We start from the raw sequence: 16,168 nt of genomic DNA on the forward strand, positions 1-16,168 counted from the left end.
TAGACCTATAGCTCATAGCTTCTCAACTTACTTCTCAGCATGATGGCTTTGTACTTTTTAATAAACACAAAGTATTAAGCATTAAGAGTAAAAAAAAAATCTGACAGTCGAAGTTATTAAAATATCAGAATTGTATTAAAACCACAAGGGATATAATTTTAATACATTTTTTGTGTCAATACATTCAAAGTTTTAATTTCACTCTTTAATAAGTACAAAGTAGTAAACCTTAGAAATACAAAGTGACTGATTAGCACTAATAGATGCTACAAAACTAATTGAGATACCTTTGTGCCAATCCTTCAGACAGAGACAAACTCCTACAGGATCTTTATCAAGTATTCTTAAAACTACAGTACCTACCTAGAGAAGTGAAGAAATTGATTGGCAAAGCCACACAGCTACTCAGAAGCTAAGAAAGCTACACAGCACCACTAGCTGTTACCTACAGCTTCCAGCTACCTTTCCTACACATGACCATCTACAGTCTGTCGTAGAGGATGATGCCTCGCTCTCAGAGACCTGGAGAGGCAAGCCAATCCTCACTTACAGACAGCCTCCCAACCTGAGACAGCCCCCCAGTCTCACCACCAATTACACTCCACACAACAGAAACACTACCTCTGACACCAATCCCTGGCAACAAACCCCATTGCCAGCTCTGACCACACATCTTCCCTAGTGATACCATCACGGGACCTAACCACATCAGCCATAGTATAAAAGACTCATACAACTGCACAGCTAATGATGTAATTAGTATATGCCATCATGTGCCAGCAATGCCCCTCTGCCATGCACATTGGACAAACAGGACTGTCTCTGCCAAAAGAATAAATGGACAAAAATCAGGCCTCAAGAATGTCAGCATACAAAAACCAGCAGACAGAGAGGTAGCCGTATTCATCTGTATTCTATCAAAATGAAAAAGCAGTCATGGAGCACTTTAAAGACTAACAAAATAACTTACTTGGCAATGAGCTTTCATGGGACAGACCCATTTCTTCAGTTCATAGCTATACCAGAACAGACTCAATGTATAAAGCACAGAGGTCCAAAAATTGCTATCGATGTTGACAAATCAGAAAAATTGTTATCACGGTTGGCAAATCAGAAGAGCAGACAGATGGTGGGGTGAGGGGCTTTGTGGGGTGGGAAGTTAAGAGGTAGATAAAACATCAAAGTATGTAAAAGAGCCCTTATAATGGATCAGGTAATTGCTGTCCCTGTTTGAACCTGGACAACAATTACCTGACCTATTATAAGCTCATTACCTAATAAATAGATTTGTTAGTTTTTAAGGTGCTACAGGACTGCATGTTTTTTGAGATGGCAGGAAACTACTGAGATGGAATTAATATGTACATTTGACACCACCAAAATAGATTTAACCAGAAACATGGCCTGCCTTGCTCCCTGTCATAAGTAATTTCCCCGTCAGGTACTCTCACCTTCTCTTCACTGTTGGAGATGAGCCACATCCACTCTGATTTAATTAGCACTGATGTCACACTCCTATCTCTGTATTCCCACCTTTTTTCTTTTCTTTTCAAGCATCTGAGGAAATGAGTTGTATCTTACAAAAGTTTATGCCCTAATAAATTTGGTAGTCTTTAAAATGCCACCTGTCTCCTCTTTGTTTCTATTTACAAGTGATTAACTAGTGTAGGCCTACCTACAGTGAAACTGAAGCTCAAAGTAGCACTTTTCCCTGTCTAAACCTCTGATTGTCTGTGTTTTGGATATCATCCATGCCATTCAGATAAATACGAGTTTACTGTACTGAAAAAAAAATTGCTTGTGAGATTTCTAGACCCATTTTGCAAATCAGTAGGATTAGCACCCATATATTGAGGTAAAAAAAACCAAGCAGTCCTGTAGAACCTTAAAGACTAACAATTTTATTCATTAGATGATGAGCTTTCATGGGTAAGACCCAGTTCATCAGATTTTTTAGTAAAAATAAGAAAACAGAGGAGTTAATAGAACTCCCTCCCCTTTTCTCCCTTCTTCTCCCTCCCTCCCACCCCCCCTTGTTAGTTTTTGAGGAGCAACAGGACTGCTTGTTTTTTTGTGAAGCTACAGACTAACATGGCTACCCCTTTGAGCCAAATTTTGGGATGCCTATCCAAAAATTTGGAACTTTTCAAAGTAATGAATGGTATATTTATTCTTTTAAAACTGGGGAAATGTTATGTTTATATTTTCTAAAGCGGGAAAAATGTTCCACAACTCTTTTTTTTTTTAATTTGAAAGCAAATTTTGATTTGGCTATATTCCTAACCCTTTTTGCTTGCTTTCCACAAAATTCGATTCAGTTACAATGAACTCCTAAGAAGTTAACAGATCGAAAGCTCAAATGTAAGAGCGTTCGTTTGTAAAATTTACATGTCATGCTGTTGTAGTTTTAGACGTAGCCAAACAAGCAGTTGAAACAATACAATGTAACTTATGTAACCAATTGACTATCCACAACACAGTGTTAATGAAAAAAAATTCAGAATTAGCTACTAAGGAAATTTGAGAATGATTCAAGCACAAACACCTGAATAGTTTTGTAAGTTCACTAGAATTATAACAAGCTAGGAAAATTTACTAAAATAAGTGTCATATGTAGCATAGCCTTTTCATCCTAATTATTAAAACTAATAGAGACCTTTCTGTTTCTATTTTCCAAAACAAGATATAACACAGTATAATGTAGTAATATTAGGACAGAAAGGATGCTATCAGTATTTGGGGCTAAATTGTCATTTGCACTAAAGCACTATTACACCACTCTAGCAATTAAATGTACCCTCATGTTATGGACCCTTCACACTGCCTGAATGTGTGATGAGATCTTAGTGCATACAAGAATCAGCCATGTTATATTGATTACATATTGATAGTCTCCTGTTTCTTATACACAGAATAGGAAATGCTACAGATATTGCAGTAAATTAACTACTGCCAGGAGTTAACTCAAATTTTCCATCGCACCAATTAAACATTTAAATTCTATGCACACAAAGCACTAAATTCTCAGCAGGTGCAAAAATGAGTTCAGCTCTGTCTGAAAATACATTTATCTGAAACACCTACTGCTAACTGCATGTCAACAAAAGAGTAGTATGTTCAATACACATATATACTATAAATGCAGTGACTATCTACCTTTGAGAAAATGAGTCATATGCCTTGAATTGTCTTAGCACTCTAAATTCTCATTGTATTACACCTTTGATGGGGAGACCACAGTTACATAGTTGTTTTTTTTTTTTTGTTTGTTTGTCTTTATATTTTGTATAGCAAAGCAAGGCACTTCATTCAAAAGTATGTGCAGTCTGGACGAGCCCTAAAAGGAAATTCCATCAGTTCACATGTAGTATTCAAAAACTCTAAATAGTTACCATGACCTTTAATTCCAACTTTCACCATTTCAAGTAATAACTACACTTTTACATTGCTCCTGTGCTTGTCAATGATTGTGCTACATATTTGTTCACTTTGGTTTAAGACTTTATGGACTCTAAAAAAAATTTTGGCAAGTTAAGCTACATAGTGGTAAAGATTCATATGGTTCCCATCAACATATGAATTCAATGGATTTATTTTAGCAATGGCTCAAAGATGCAGGGCAGTGCTATTATCCCTATTTTACAGATGGGTAACTGAGGCATGCAGTCAAGTAATTTACCAAAGATGACACAGAAAGTCTGTGGCAGGCAGAAAATTAAACCTAGGTCTGCTAAGTTCTAGGCTAGTACCTTAACCACTGGCCATTTTTCCTCTCCTTAATTAGCCTTCCTCCTGACAGAATGGATGTTTTTGTGCTCAAGACATAGGACTGGAGCTCGGGGAATCTGGCTTCAATTCCCAGCTTTATTACTGATATTCTGAGTAACATTGAGCCCAATCCTGCAAAGAGAATCATATAAGTGGACCTTTTAATGTGCTCACACAGTTTTCCTGGCTGGATAGAGGTCTTAATGTCTGTTTCAGTTCCCTCTTTGTGAAAAAAATAATATTTCCTTTCTAGCACCTTCTGTATGTCTTGTCTATTCAGATTGCCAGAAGTTTGTGGCAAAGACTGTCTCTCCTACACACTGTGCTTAGTACACCAGAACACCAAATTCAGTTGAGTTCCTTTGTTACCACTGCAACACAAATGGAAACAATTGTACTGGACCATTAAAAGACACTGCACACATCTATTCAAGTAACACTAGTGACTTGACCAAAATCCATATAAATAAGGCATGTTGGTGTTGGAGTGGCCATTCCATTCTGACAACACACTAGCAGGCCTAGAAACTGCAGTGTGATATTTAAAACTACCCATAATTCAGTGAGCTTCTTAAAAGGTGTTATTATTTTACATGTTTCGGCAGCAAGCATGCAGGTGTGCCTGGTGATTTACAGAAGACTAAAGACAGGACCTCTGCCCCAAAGAATATGTTATCTGAGTTGCACATAACATAATATAATACTGGAAAAAAGATGACATCATGCAAATGGCAGTGAAGAATACTTAAAAAATAGGGTCTCTGCATAGTATGCATCACTCTAGATTCATTGCTATTGTTTAAATTAATTAAATGTTAATGATTTAAAATAAATTAAATTAAAGTTATCTATTTCACACATACAGAATGGGGAGAGACTGTCTAGGAATGAGTACAGCAGAAAGGGGTCTAGGGGTTATAGTGGACCACAAGCTAAATATGAGTCAACAGTGTGATGCTGTTGCAAAAAAAGCAAACGTGACTCTGGGATGCATCAACAGGTGTGTTGTGAACAAGACATGAGAAGTCATCCTTCCGCTCTACTCTGCACTGGTTGGGCCTCAGCTGGAGTATTGTGTCCAGTTCTGGGCACCGCAGTTCAAGAAAGATGTGGAGAAATTAGCGAGGGTCCAGAAAAAAGCGACAAGAATGATTAAAGGTCTAGAGAACGTGACCTATGAAGAAAGGCTGAAAGAACTGGGCTTGTTTAGTTTGGAAAAGAGAAGATTGAGGGGTGACATGATTGCAGCTTTCAGGTATCTAAAAGGGTGTCACAAGAAGGAGGGAGAAAACTTGTTCTTTTCGGCCTCTGAGGATAGAACAAGAGGCAACGGGCTTAAACTGCAGCAAGGGAGGTTTAGGTTGGACATTAGGAAAAAGTTCCTAACTGTCAGGGTGGTCAAACAGTGGAATAAATTGCCAAGGGAGGGTGTGGAATCTTTATCACTGGAGATATTTAAGAACAAGTTAAATAGATGTCTATCAGAGATGGTTTAGACAGTACTTGATCCTGCCATTGGGACAGGGGGCTGGACTCGATAGCCTCTCGAGGTCCCTTCCAGTCCTAAGCTGTGTCTACACGTGCACGCTACTTCGAAGTAGCGGCACTAACTTCGAAATAGCTCCCGTCACGGCTACACGCGTCAGGCGCTATTTCGAAGTTAACTTCGACGTTAGGCGGCGAGATGTCGAAGTCGCTAACCTCATGAGGGGATCGGAATAGCGCCCTACTTCGACGTTCAACGTCGAAGTAGGGACCGTGTAGACGATCCGCGTCCCGCAACGTCGAAATTGTGGGGTCCTCCATGGCAGCCATCAGCTGGGGGGTTGAGAGACGCTGTCTCTCCAGCCCGTGTGGGGCTCTATGGTCACCGTGTGCAGCAGCCCTTAGCCCAGGGCTTCTGGCTGCTGCTGCTGCAGCGGGGGATTCATGCTGCATGCACAGGGTCTGCAACTCGTTGTCGGCTCTGTGTATCTTGTGCTGTTTAGTGCAAGTGTGTCTGGGAGGGGCCCTTTAAGGGAGCGGCTGGCTGTTGAGTCCGCCCTGTGACCTTGTCTGCAGCTGTGCCTGGCACCCTTATTTCGATGTGTGCTACTGTGGCGTGTAGACGTTCCCTCGCTGCACCTATTTCGATGTGGTGCTGCGCAACGTCGATGTTGAACATTGACGTTGGCAGCCCTGGAGGATGTGTAGACGTTATTCATCGAAATAGCCTATTTCGATGTCGCCACATCGAAATAGGCTACTTCGATGTAGGCTTCACGTGTAGACGTAGCCCTAGTGTTCTATGATTCTATGATTAAGCACACAGACCAAACAAGATGAGCCAATGATGGGGGTCGATGTCCCCATTAAAATTAATGTGAGTTAGCATTGCTCAGCACCTTTCACGATTGGGTTCATAGCAATTCACCTATAATCAAATTTCATTTAGGATAAAGTAGAATACACAACCTAACCTTTTTTTAATTGATGGAGAACCTGATCCTATGAGCCCCTCTCACATGGATCTCCCATTAACTTCAGTGAGGTGGGTATCTCATCAGCATGGCCCTCTTAAAAAGCAACAGGGTTTTTAAGGAAACAGGACCAACCTGAAAACTAATCCACTGAAAAAATGGGGTTAAAAGTACACCAGCTGCTCTGAGTCCCCCTGGCTGTGTCTAGACTAGCCCCGAGCTTCGAAGGAGTAAAGGGACTTCGATATAGCGTGGGCACTTCGAAGTACCCGCAGCTGACCTGCAGCTACATGCAAACCGGCACTTCAAAGTTTCACACTTTGAAGTTGCCGCAGGGGAGATTTTGACTAATAAAGTGCTGCACATGCACCACAGTGCTTCATTAGTAATCTCCCGACACCCTAATTACCATGCCCCCTTCAAAGTTCGGGTCTAGTCTAGACACAGCTCCTGCTAATTATTTGCATTATAACCAGATTTTTGTATTTTAAAATTCTGTTTTCTGTCCTTTTCCCATGTGAAATGCCTGTGCAAAAAGAGACCGTCCATGCAGAGAGTATTCACATGGTTGTAAGCATTGTTGATACTGAATGAGTGGGCACATTTATTATTATCATAACATTTGGCCTTACTTTATCCCAAATGTTTTAGTATGCAGCATTGTTGTAGCTGGGTTGGTCCCAGGATATTAGAGAGACAATATCTTTTATTGGACCAACTTCAGCTGGTGAGAGAGAGACAAGCTTTCATGCTTACAATGCCCCACTTGTTCTAATAACTATTACAGTAAACGCTTTCATATCCAGCATTCTATCAGCCAGATCTCTCTAATAACTGGCATTTTAACCATAAGTAAATTTTAGTTACATTTTCCATAAGTACAGTATAGCAAAAGTAAATACAAGCACATACAGCAAATACAGAGTAAGTTTATAGTGTACAATACTACTGTTGTTCGTAAATGAAACACACTGCATACATTTTGGTTTTTCTTAATATCTAATCTTGTTTTTCTTTAGTGTTATGCATTGCTCAGTATACCTCTCTATTATCCAGAATATTTGAATTTCCAGCAACCTCCCAGTACCGGGGCTGCCGGATATGAATGAGTTTACTGTATGTGGCTGAAACCAGCCAAACACTGCCCTCTCCAATAAACTTACATAGGAAAATGATTAAAAACAAGAGCATCCTGTCACCTGGGGTAAACACCTTTCGAAATTGGTTCACTGCATAGCTGACCCATCAGTACCCATCTTCAAGAAACCTGCACAACACGTTCAAAAAAATGAGTCTTGCGGTTCAATTCACAACTTTGCTAGATACTAAAAATCATGGACTGACTAGACACACTAGATTTATGGTTTATTACAATAACACACTCACAACCCCCTCCCAGCTTCTTTTCTCCCCCTTCCCCCCACGATTGGACGAGTGTTACAGGCCACTTTATCTTGGCAGGTTCCTTAAAATGTGTGCTATTTATGCCAAAGGATCTGTTCCACCTTGTATTTACTGTGACACTTTGAGTATGTTTCCCAGACCTGAAGAAGAGCTCTGTATAAGAACAAGCACTTATCTTTCTCACCAGTAGAAGTTGCCCAACAAAAGCTATTACCTCATCCACCTTGTCCCTCTCTAAAGTTTTATAGGGCTCACATTTCTTTCTCTCTTAAAATCAGATGTCTCAAGTGGACAAGCAACAAAAACCAAAGGCCTCTCAAACCAACAGCCAATTTCAAAATTTTAGCTGTAGAAACATTAAGCCCTGCAGCAAGTCATTAGTAGAGCTAGGAATAGAAGCCGTGCAGGAATCGCTCCCTGTTCCAGCTACTACTTCACAAATTATGCTTTAACAGTATTACCAGCATTGTAAAAACACAGCAGACTGTGACTGGGACACTCTGCACAGACTGTTCTCAATAGTACAATGTATCTGGAATCTTTCATCTTACACTTTAGGCACTGTATATTTTTTGAGTCATGGACCCTTTCATTCTTTAAAAGACTGCTTAGCACCATGTTTTGATAAACGTCTGACAAAGAAAAGCGGCAGTGCTTTTTGGATCAAACTTTGCATTGCAAATTACTTCTTTTGTAGGAATGAGACTGGGTTCACAGGAACAGTTTGCAACAGCAAGTGAAAGTCTGAAGGTCTGTATTTTAGGGGGTGAGATTTTTAAAAGCACCCAATTCTCTTATGTATATTTTAAAAAAAAAAACTGAATTCATAGCTATTTCACCTAGTTCACATGAACTGTGAAATAAAATCCACCCAATAACAAACTCCCAGCATGCAGACTAAAATACAACCGAATTATGCACAGGTTAAAGAGAAATGTTGAAAATAGCTTTTGGTTGTGAGTGGGTTAATGAATACAGTTTGAAGACAAATTATTTGGGTTAGAAACAGCCCATGAATTCCATAAATTAATGGACAATATATAACAGAGGCTATTGTGTAAATCACGTTAAGATTAGAAAATAATCATGAGCAGGGAAAAGAACGCAAGTGTGAACACCACAGGCATAGCAAGCAGGTTCTTAGAGTAGATATAAGAGGACCTGTAAATGGTGAAAACGATGGTGAAAGTCTGAGAACCCCAAACAAGGAACACAAAATTGCCCACTTATTTGAGAGAATAATTCTAGATGGGAAGCCAACAAAAAAACACATCATCTCCAAACATAAACATTTACTGGGACTCCAGGGATGAAAATACTGCATAGGGTGCAATCCTGTACATAGGCGGTCATATTATTATGTTCCACAGCCTCAGGTTTGAAATGCTAAGCATTGTTTGCAGTGCTCATCCATGCGTGAAATTTGCAATAAATACAAGGAACAGAATGCAAAGGACCCACTAAGAGCACATGAAACTCCTAACAGCCAGTTGTCCAAACTCAGCGCAGATTTATTTGAACTAAACAGGAAACAGTCTCAAAGGACTACTACTGATATTTTGTTTTTGAACTTCAGCTGTTGCATATCAAGTAGCAAAGTTTGCATGACACAGGATTTGAGAGGAGTTACTCACAGATGTTGGGCCGCATTTTCAAGTCGTTCATTTTGGCAAACCTTTTTGATATATCAAGTTCAAGCATACCGCACTTCAAGCCATACACTGTCAAGTAAGTGAACAGAGAAAGCAGTGTAATGTAACACACATCTTGACTAGAAAAGTGCCTTCTACATGCAAGAGATCCATACTTAGCCTGCCTAAAATTTCACTGACCACTCTATAAAGCCTTATTAAAATCATCAGCTCCAAAGTTCTTGTTCAGCAGATTAAATTCTTCATACCAGCATCTAAAATATTTTTGAGACAAAGTACATCTACATTAGAGTTGGAGTAGGAATTATATGTGTAGTAGGTACACTCCACTCACCCAGTGCTTTTATTTTTTTTATTTTTTTGGTTAAAAGCAAAGAGGAACCGGTACTTACCTGGCTCCCAACCCCGACCCCCAAATCAATCCCAGGGCTGGGGCTGTTGAAATGTTGGTACTCAGTACCAGCAAGTACCAGCACCAAACACCCATTGACCTCACCCATGCTAGCTCAGTGAGAGTGACTGCACTAACAATAGCAGCGTAGATATGGTTGCATGGCAGGATGGATGGGCTAGTGACCTTGAGTACAATCCTTTCTGAAATCTGTGGTACATACTCTGGGTGGCCAGTCCTTCCTGCTGATTACTCTGCTCATTTTAGCCTGAGTTGAAAATTATACCTCCAGCTATGACGACATGCCTGGAGATAATTCATATTAAAGCAGGTGGGTAAAGACTATAGGACAGGGAACTGGGTGGTGTTGGCGGTGGTTGTGGGGAATAGTATAACATAAAGGCTGATCGGTTATGCCATATTGCAACTAGGAGTGAATTTTAGATTTCAATCCAGAAGCGTCTGGCAATCTGTCCAGGTAACATCTATACAATCCACATGAAGTTCATCTGTTGTGTTAAAGACACATGTTCTGCACTGTCAGGAGCAGCATATGCCCATCTAGTCACTGACAATGAAAAACACCAGGAGCAGCAAATAGGGTGCAGATGGCAGGTCTGTCTCAGCAGCTGAACAGGCATGAGCAGAAAGAGTTGTTCTGAGAACTAGTTTCCAAATGATCAGAATTCCATTGCAGTTCGGAGTTAGTGGTCATTGATATATAAGAGGCAAAATAATCCTTGTCTGTCAGGAAATTTGGGGTCACTTACCTTGATCTCCACTGTCGAGGTCTGTGTATTTTATTTTATGAGTTTATTCATTTGTAGTTGTTTGAGTTTTTTTCAGTTAAAGGTCTATTTCAACAGATTTAATTACTTTTTTGAAAGGAAAGATGCAACAGCAATACTGGGGGTCAGTAGGTACTGACTTGTGGGGGAGTATACCTTTCCAAACTTGGCAATGGTTATATGACTCTTTTCATAAACTGGCATAAGCACTATTAAGCTGCGCAGCTTTGATCTTTTTCTTTGAGATACAATGCGCAACCTTAATTCAACTGTTCTTCGCCTGATCAGAAATTAGGCCTCCTGAAATTAACACTTAAACAGACTGATCTTCCCCAAGTCTATGTAACTCACTATGTGGCTTTTGAACAGAATAAAGAATATGTGTGTTGCTTATATAGTTCTTGCAATGTTGAATTATTTGACTGTAGTGTAACCGTTTCCCTTAACTTTGGTTCTAACATCACATTAAGACCACATTGTGGTTGAGGTGGCTGTTGACTGTGGGGATACAGCACATGTTGACAGAGAAAAGGGAGAATGTGGTCTAAAGGGATATATTATTGTCTATCTCTCTGTCCATCCTTACGTCAATCTTTTAGATGAAAGTGCTGCTGGATTAGTCCTATATATAAATGACTTAAAATGCAAGGGGCAGGAGGACATGATTCAGAGCCCACTGAGGATAATGGAAACATTTCTGTAGACTTCTGTGATCTTTACATCAAGCTCCCGAAGGACTTTTGAATATTCCCTTTGGAAATTTCTAACGTGCTTAATTATAATTATATTATATTATATTATAAATTACTGTTAAATAAATTTAATTAAATAATAATTAATTGTATCAATTAATGGTGTATATGTAATTATTAAATTAATACATGATTAGTTATCTAATGGTTAATAAAACATCAGTCAGACCATTATGAAATGCACTAATTTTGCATGCAATCACACATCCCTGCTTCTATGCTGTTGTTGAATTTTGGTTTAGATTTTTAGACCTATAGGTTACCCATAAGAAATAAAACAGAATTCTTCCTGGCCCTTCCACTGGCAGAGAAGACAAAAGGATATGTGAAAAGGGATATATTTTGCAATAAACTTGACCTCCTACCAAGGTCCAGTACTGCATCCAACTAACTTTTACAGGAATGTATCATAGCACTGTGGATTATACAAATAGCTTTTGAATTAATTTTGTTCAGTATGTTTGCCTTAATTAGCAGCGCCCAATGTGTATACATAGGCAAAGAAAGAAAAATGCTGCTTGAGAACTTACTTGAGTTTGATTTAAGAAAGTTTGAACTTCGACACGATGCTGATAACTTGTGTAAGAGTATTGAGTTTTTTTACTTTCAACAGCTATGATAATAAAAGCTATTCTTCTGCCCCCCCCATAGTGTGTTCCCATAACTTCCCACAACAGTGAAAATTTACATGTAAAATACTTAAAATCCATAATTTTTACATCTGTGAAAATTTAAATTGATAGACATCTCAAAAATGCTTTAAAATAAACAGCATTACTAATCAAATTAAATTATATCAAGTCAATGTATACCTCTTCTGCTATGGTTAATACAACATTAAAAAATTACTAGCTGAAAGCTATACATTGCACAGTCTAATACTTTATGTTGTCATAATGGACTATCCTCAGTGGCATTCATAATTTACTCAACTTCTGGTTAAACAAATCTTTGAATCATGTTTGAAAAATAAATATTTAGGAAAATAAGTTGTAAAAGTAGTCTGTAACTGTTAAACAGTTAACTCAAATCCCAGCCCCTCCTCCCCATAGTTGAAAGATCAAAGTATTATTTTGTATATATAAGCCTTTGCTGAGTGTGGTTTTACTATGAAAATACACTGAAGTACATATGTACACTACAATCCAGTCAACTACAGCAATTATTGAACTTGCAACAATTTGCCACAATGGACCATACAGTACTTAGCTTAGTGCTACATTAGCAGTTTAAAAGTTACTCAGAATTACATAACTTAGGTGCAAGCTATAAGCTGGTCCGAGACTCCAATAAAAGAACAGACCGCCCTCCTCCTATCTGCCAGAAATAGTTGGGTGTGGAAAATACTGAGCCTATATCCCTACCCTTTCTGATCACAATTCATGTATGTTAATGGGAACTGAAGTCTTTGTCAGACTTTATTTCTTCAAATCAATTGAAAATAAGAAGAAAGTGTAATATAGCTGTGATTTCTTTATTGTACTTTTCAAAAATTGCAGTTAGACTGCAAATGTTGAGAAATACACCCATAGAGAAGGGTAAGTAATCCAGTGTGCAAGCACACAGCAAATCCTGCGTGCCTTTGTAAATTTCAAGGTGTCACCACCTCCTATTGCCTGGACCTAAAAAGATTAAATTCATTTTAGGCTGTGTTGATAGATATGTTCTAGCTGAGTTATTGGATAACACTATCTCTATTTGCATTCTAGGCTTTTAAAATGCAATTAGGAATTGCATGCTCTTCCTTGACACCCACAAAGTATTTTAACCTTGTTTCCCCTAACAATGATGGTATCCCAGGGTAACAACCATTATTTCAAGTTTCATTACTAGGCATATAATAATACCTTAAGACTTATGGGAGGGGCAATGGTTTGGGCTAGTTTAATCAAAGTATTAATGCAATTACCTTGATTTTTTTCTCTGACTTACGGTTTGCGATAAAAGGTTATTGATGCTCACAAAAGCTGAGATGGTTGCTAACACACTGGTTTAGCCTAATGTTTGCAACCTCTTGTGTTTGCAAAATCCCATTCTGTGCAGGGTGTGACACATTAACATGCTAAAGGAGTTAACTCCACAAGCCAGAAATGAGTCCGTTGTATTCTAGAGCTGTACTGAGGTGGAACAATTGTCCTTTCATCTTGTCAGTGGGGTTCTCAGGTGGTACTATACAATAACTGCTCTTAATTATCATCGGGATGGCTCTCACATGGAGGAAAGAAACTTCCTTCTGCACTAAAAGATGATCAGGGTTAGAGGGGAGAGAATACAGATTATCCTTCATTTTACCACAACTGACCTGAAGGCCTGTGAAAGCTTCTGGACAGATCAGGGACAATGTGGACTCTCTAAAACGGCATATCTTCTGCTCTGGATGTGTATTAAGACTTCAGCTTTAAAAATATTTTTTGACATCTGCTTGTAGTCCATCTCCTGGTGAATATAATAGTTGGTGGATGTGACGTTGCTCCTGCAATCTGAGAGGAATTTATTTATTGGCTTTTCTATGACATTACTTCCATAGTCTCCAAACACCTTGGAATAATTAATGAAAAAGATTCTCCAATTTGCCCAGTTTTCTTTGTGCCCTACAAGCCATTTAGAGGCCTGCCAACACAATGGGCAAAGGGGGTGACTGTCCTGGGGCTCAGCAATTCAGTGAGGCCTTGATTGAAGGCCTCTAGGTGCTACCGAAATATGGGCTTGTTTACACTACCACTTTCCTTCGAAGGAAGGATGGTAATCAGGGTGTTGGGAGTTTACCAATGAAGTGATGCTGTGCATAGGTAGCACATCATTAAGCAAATTCCCGCCCCGGAGCAGCGTCCAAGTTTTAAACTTCGAAGTACCGGCACGCATTTAGCCATGGCGCACCCGCTGATACTTTGAAGTGCCAGGGCAACTTTGAAGTCCCCTTACTCCTCACTCCTCATAGCTCTTAGGGGTATCTGAGAGAAGTCTGGAGGTACTCACAGTGTTTTTTGAAAAAGGGATACTTTATAAAAAATGGTTGAGAAACACTATTCTATAGTAGCACATAGGACTCTGTTCTCAGGATGAGCAGCAAAAGGCATTTTGTTCAGCATGAGTATGTTCAGCTATTGAACATACTAAATCATAAAAGATACACTGGAGATGTATGACTGAAAGCAATTTCAAACAACAAATCCAAACTTTTTTTTTTTTTTCCAAAAATGTCTGAGCAAACTATTTAGATTTCTTTGGCATTTTCTGGCACTTGGGAGGTTGCTGGATATTCAAAGATTCCAGATAATACACTAAAGAGAAACAAGATAAGATATTAAGAAAGAAACAAAAATGTACGCAGAGCACTTTATTTACCAACAACAGTAGTATTGTACACTGTAAACTTATACTGCATTTGCTATATTTATTTGTATTTACTTTTACTATACTGTACTTATGGAAAACATAACTAAAACTTACTTGTTGTTAAAATACCATTTATTTGAGAGTTCCAGATAATAGAATGCTGGATGTAAAAGAGTTTACTGTATTTAATTTAACTCTTGTTATCTGTATTTCTTGTTTGTTTTTCAGTGTCCATTGGAGTGATGAGGCATCATTTCATATACGCAGGTTCAAAAGATACCACTTAGTTAGGACACGTAGCAATACCATAAAAGCCATTACTAAACTTTGTGAGGATTAAGATAGCCTTTGCACTACAGTATGCCAAAGTGTTCTTTTTGAAAACTCTTATTGGACTCAATCTATCATATATACAGTGTTCCAAAATGCCAGCAGTTTCACACTCTGAACACATAGCAACAAGATACTGCAGAATTTGGATTCAGAGAATTACTGGGGAAAGGCTGCAGCTTTATCAAGGCAAAATTTACAGCAAATAAAAGTCAGCTCCACTAGACAAAACAACAGACCATACCCAGCCTAAAAATCCACCACTCTAAAAATCTACATCTTATGAGCATCTCAGCTTCTTATCAGTATTCAGCCTCACTGACCAGATCTACATGCACTCTAAGAAGGATGTATGGTCAGCCTTCTCCATACGGCCTAGCCTGGTCCTGACACAGCCTCCATCTTAATGGCCATTATATTTTTTGAAGCCTTTGCAAGCTTTCCCAGCACACTGGGGGAATTACTAGCATCCCTGGTAATTATTGGCCTGCAACCCACCTGAAGTCCATTCACAGTCCCTGGCCTCAGCTTAGTAAACAATCTTGGGATAAACAGTCTTTCTAACCCTGGTGCAATACTGTAATGCTTCAAATAGTGCAGCCCCCCCCCCCTCCCTCAACTGAACTCCTTGTTAAAGGGCCTTCAATCTAACCGATAGGTGAACATGGCTGGGACCCAGAAGGCAGGGGAATGGTGTGTAGGTAGCTGGTCACTAGACCCTCAGGTTAGCAAAACACTTAAATATGTCCATAACTTTTTAAAGACAGAAGCGTACAGGTTACTGACAATACTACCCTCCTGCTTCTGACTTAATGCATTACCTTACATAATGGATGTACTTTGTAGTAAGCACTTTCTTCATCCAAACCCATTAGCTCTTGATTTCTCTCCACAGGAAGCAGGGAAGCAGCATTCACCTATGCCATTACCGCTGCTGGGGTTGCACATGCTGTTACTGCTGCCTGCAGCCAGGGCAACCTCAGCAACTGTGGCTGTGACCGAGAGAAACAGGGCTACTACAACCAGGAAGAGGGCTGGAAATGGGGAGGCTGCTCAGCGGATATCAGATACGGCATTGAATTCTCCAGGAAGTTTGTTGATGCACGAGAAATTAAAAAGAATGCACGGAGGCTGATGAACTTGCACAACAATGAGGCTGGAAGAAAGGTATTCTAGTCTTGTAGGGAATGGGAAAACATACTCTGGCAAGGGTGGGGTGGCTCTCAATAGGCAACTGAACTTAAGTGGGACTGGTCAGAATGAGGAATGCCCCCAGTCTTCACCCTCC

General features: G+C 39.4%; 1 protein-coding gene across 2 annotated transcripts in view; it reads left to right on the top strand.

Moving 5' to 3' along the window:
• WNT7B (Wnt family member 7B) overlaps window positions 1-16,168 on the top strand; it is a 128,737-nt gene that overhangs the window by 102,817 nt on the left and 9,752 nt on the right. For both annotated transcript variants that reach the window (XM_074983690.1, XM_074983689.1), the window contains exon 3: window positions 15,776-16,047. In XM_074983690.1, coding sequence (XP_074839791.1) covers window positions 15,776-16,047 — 272 coding nt within the window. The remainder of the gene's footprint in view (window positions 1-15,775; window positions 16,048-16,168) is intronic.

This window comes from Carettochelys insculpta, chromosome 1 (genome assembly GCF_033958435.1).
Source record: "Carettochelys insculpta isolate YL-2023 chromosome 1, ASM3395843v1, whole genome shotgun sequence".
Taxonomy (NCBI): Eukaryota; Metazoa; Chordata; order Testudines; family Carettochelyidae; genus Carettochelys; species Carettochelys insculpta.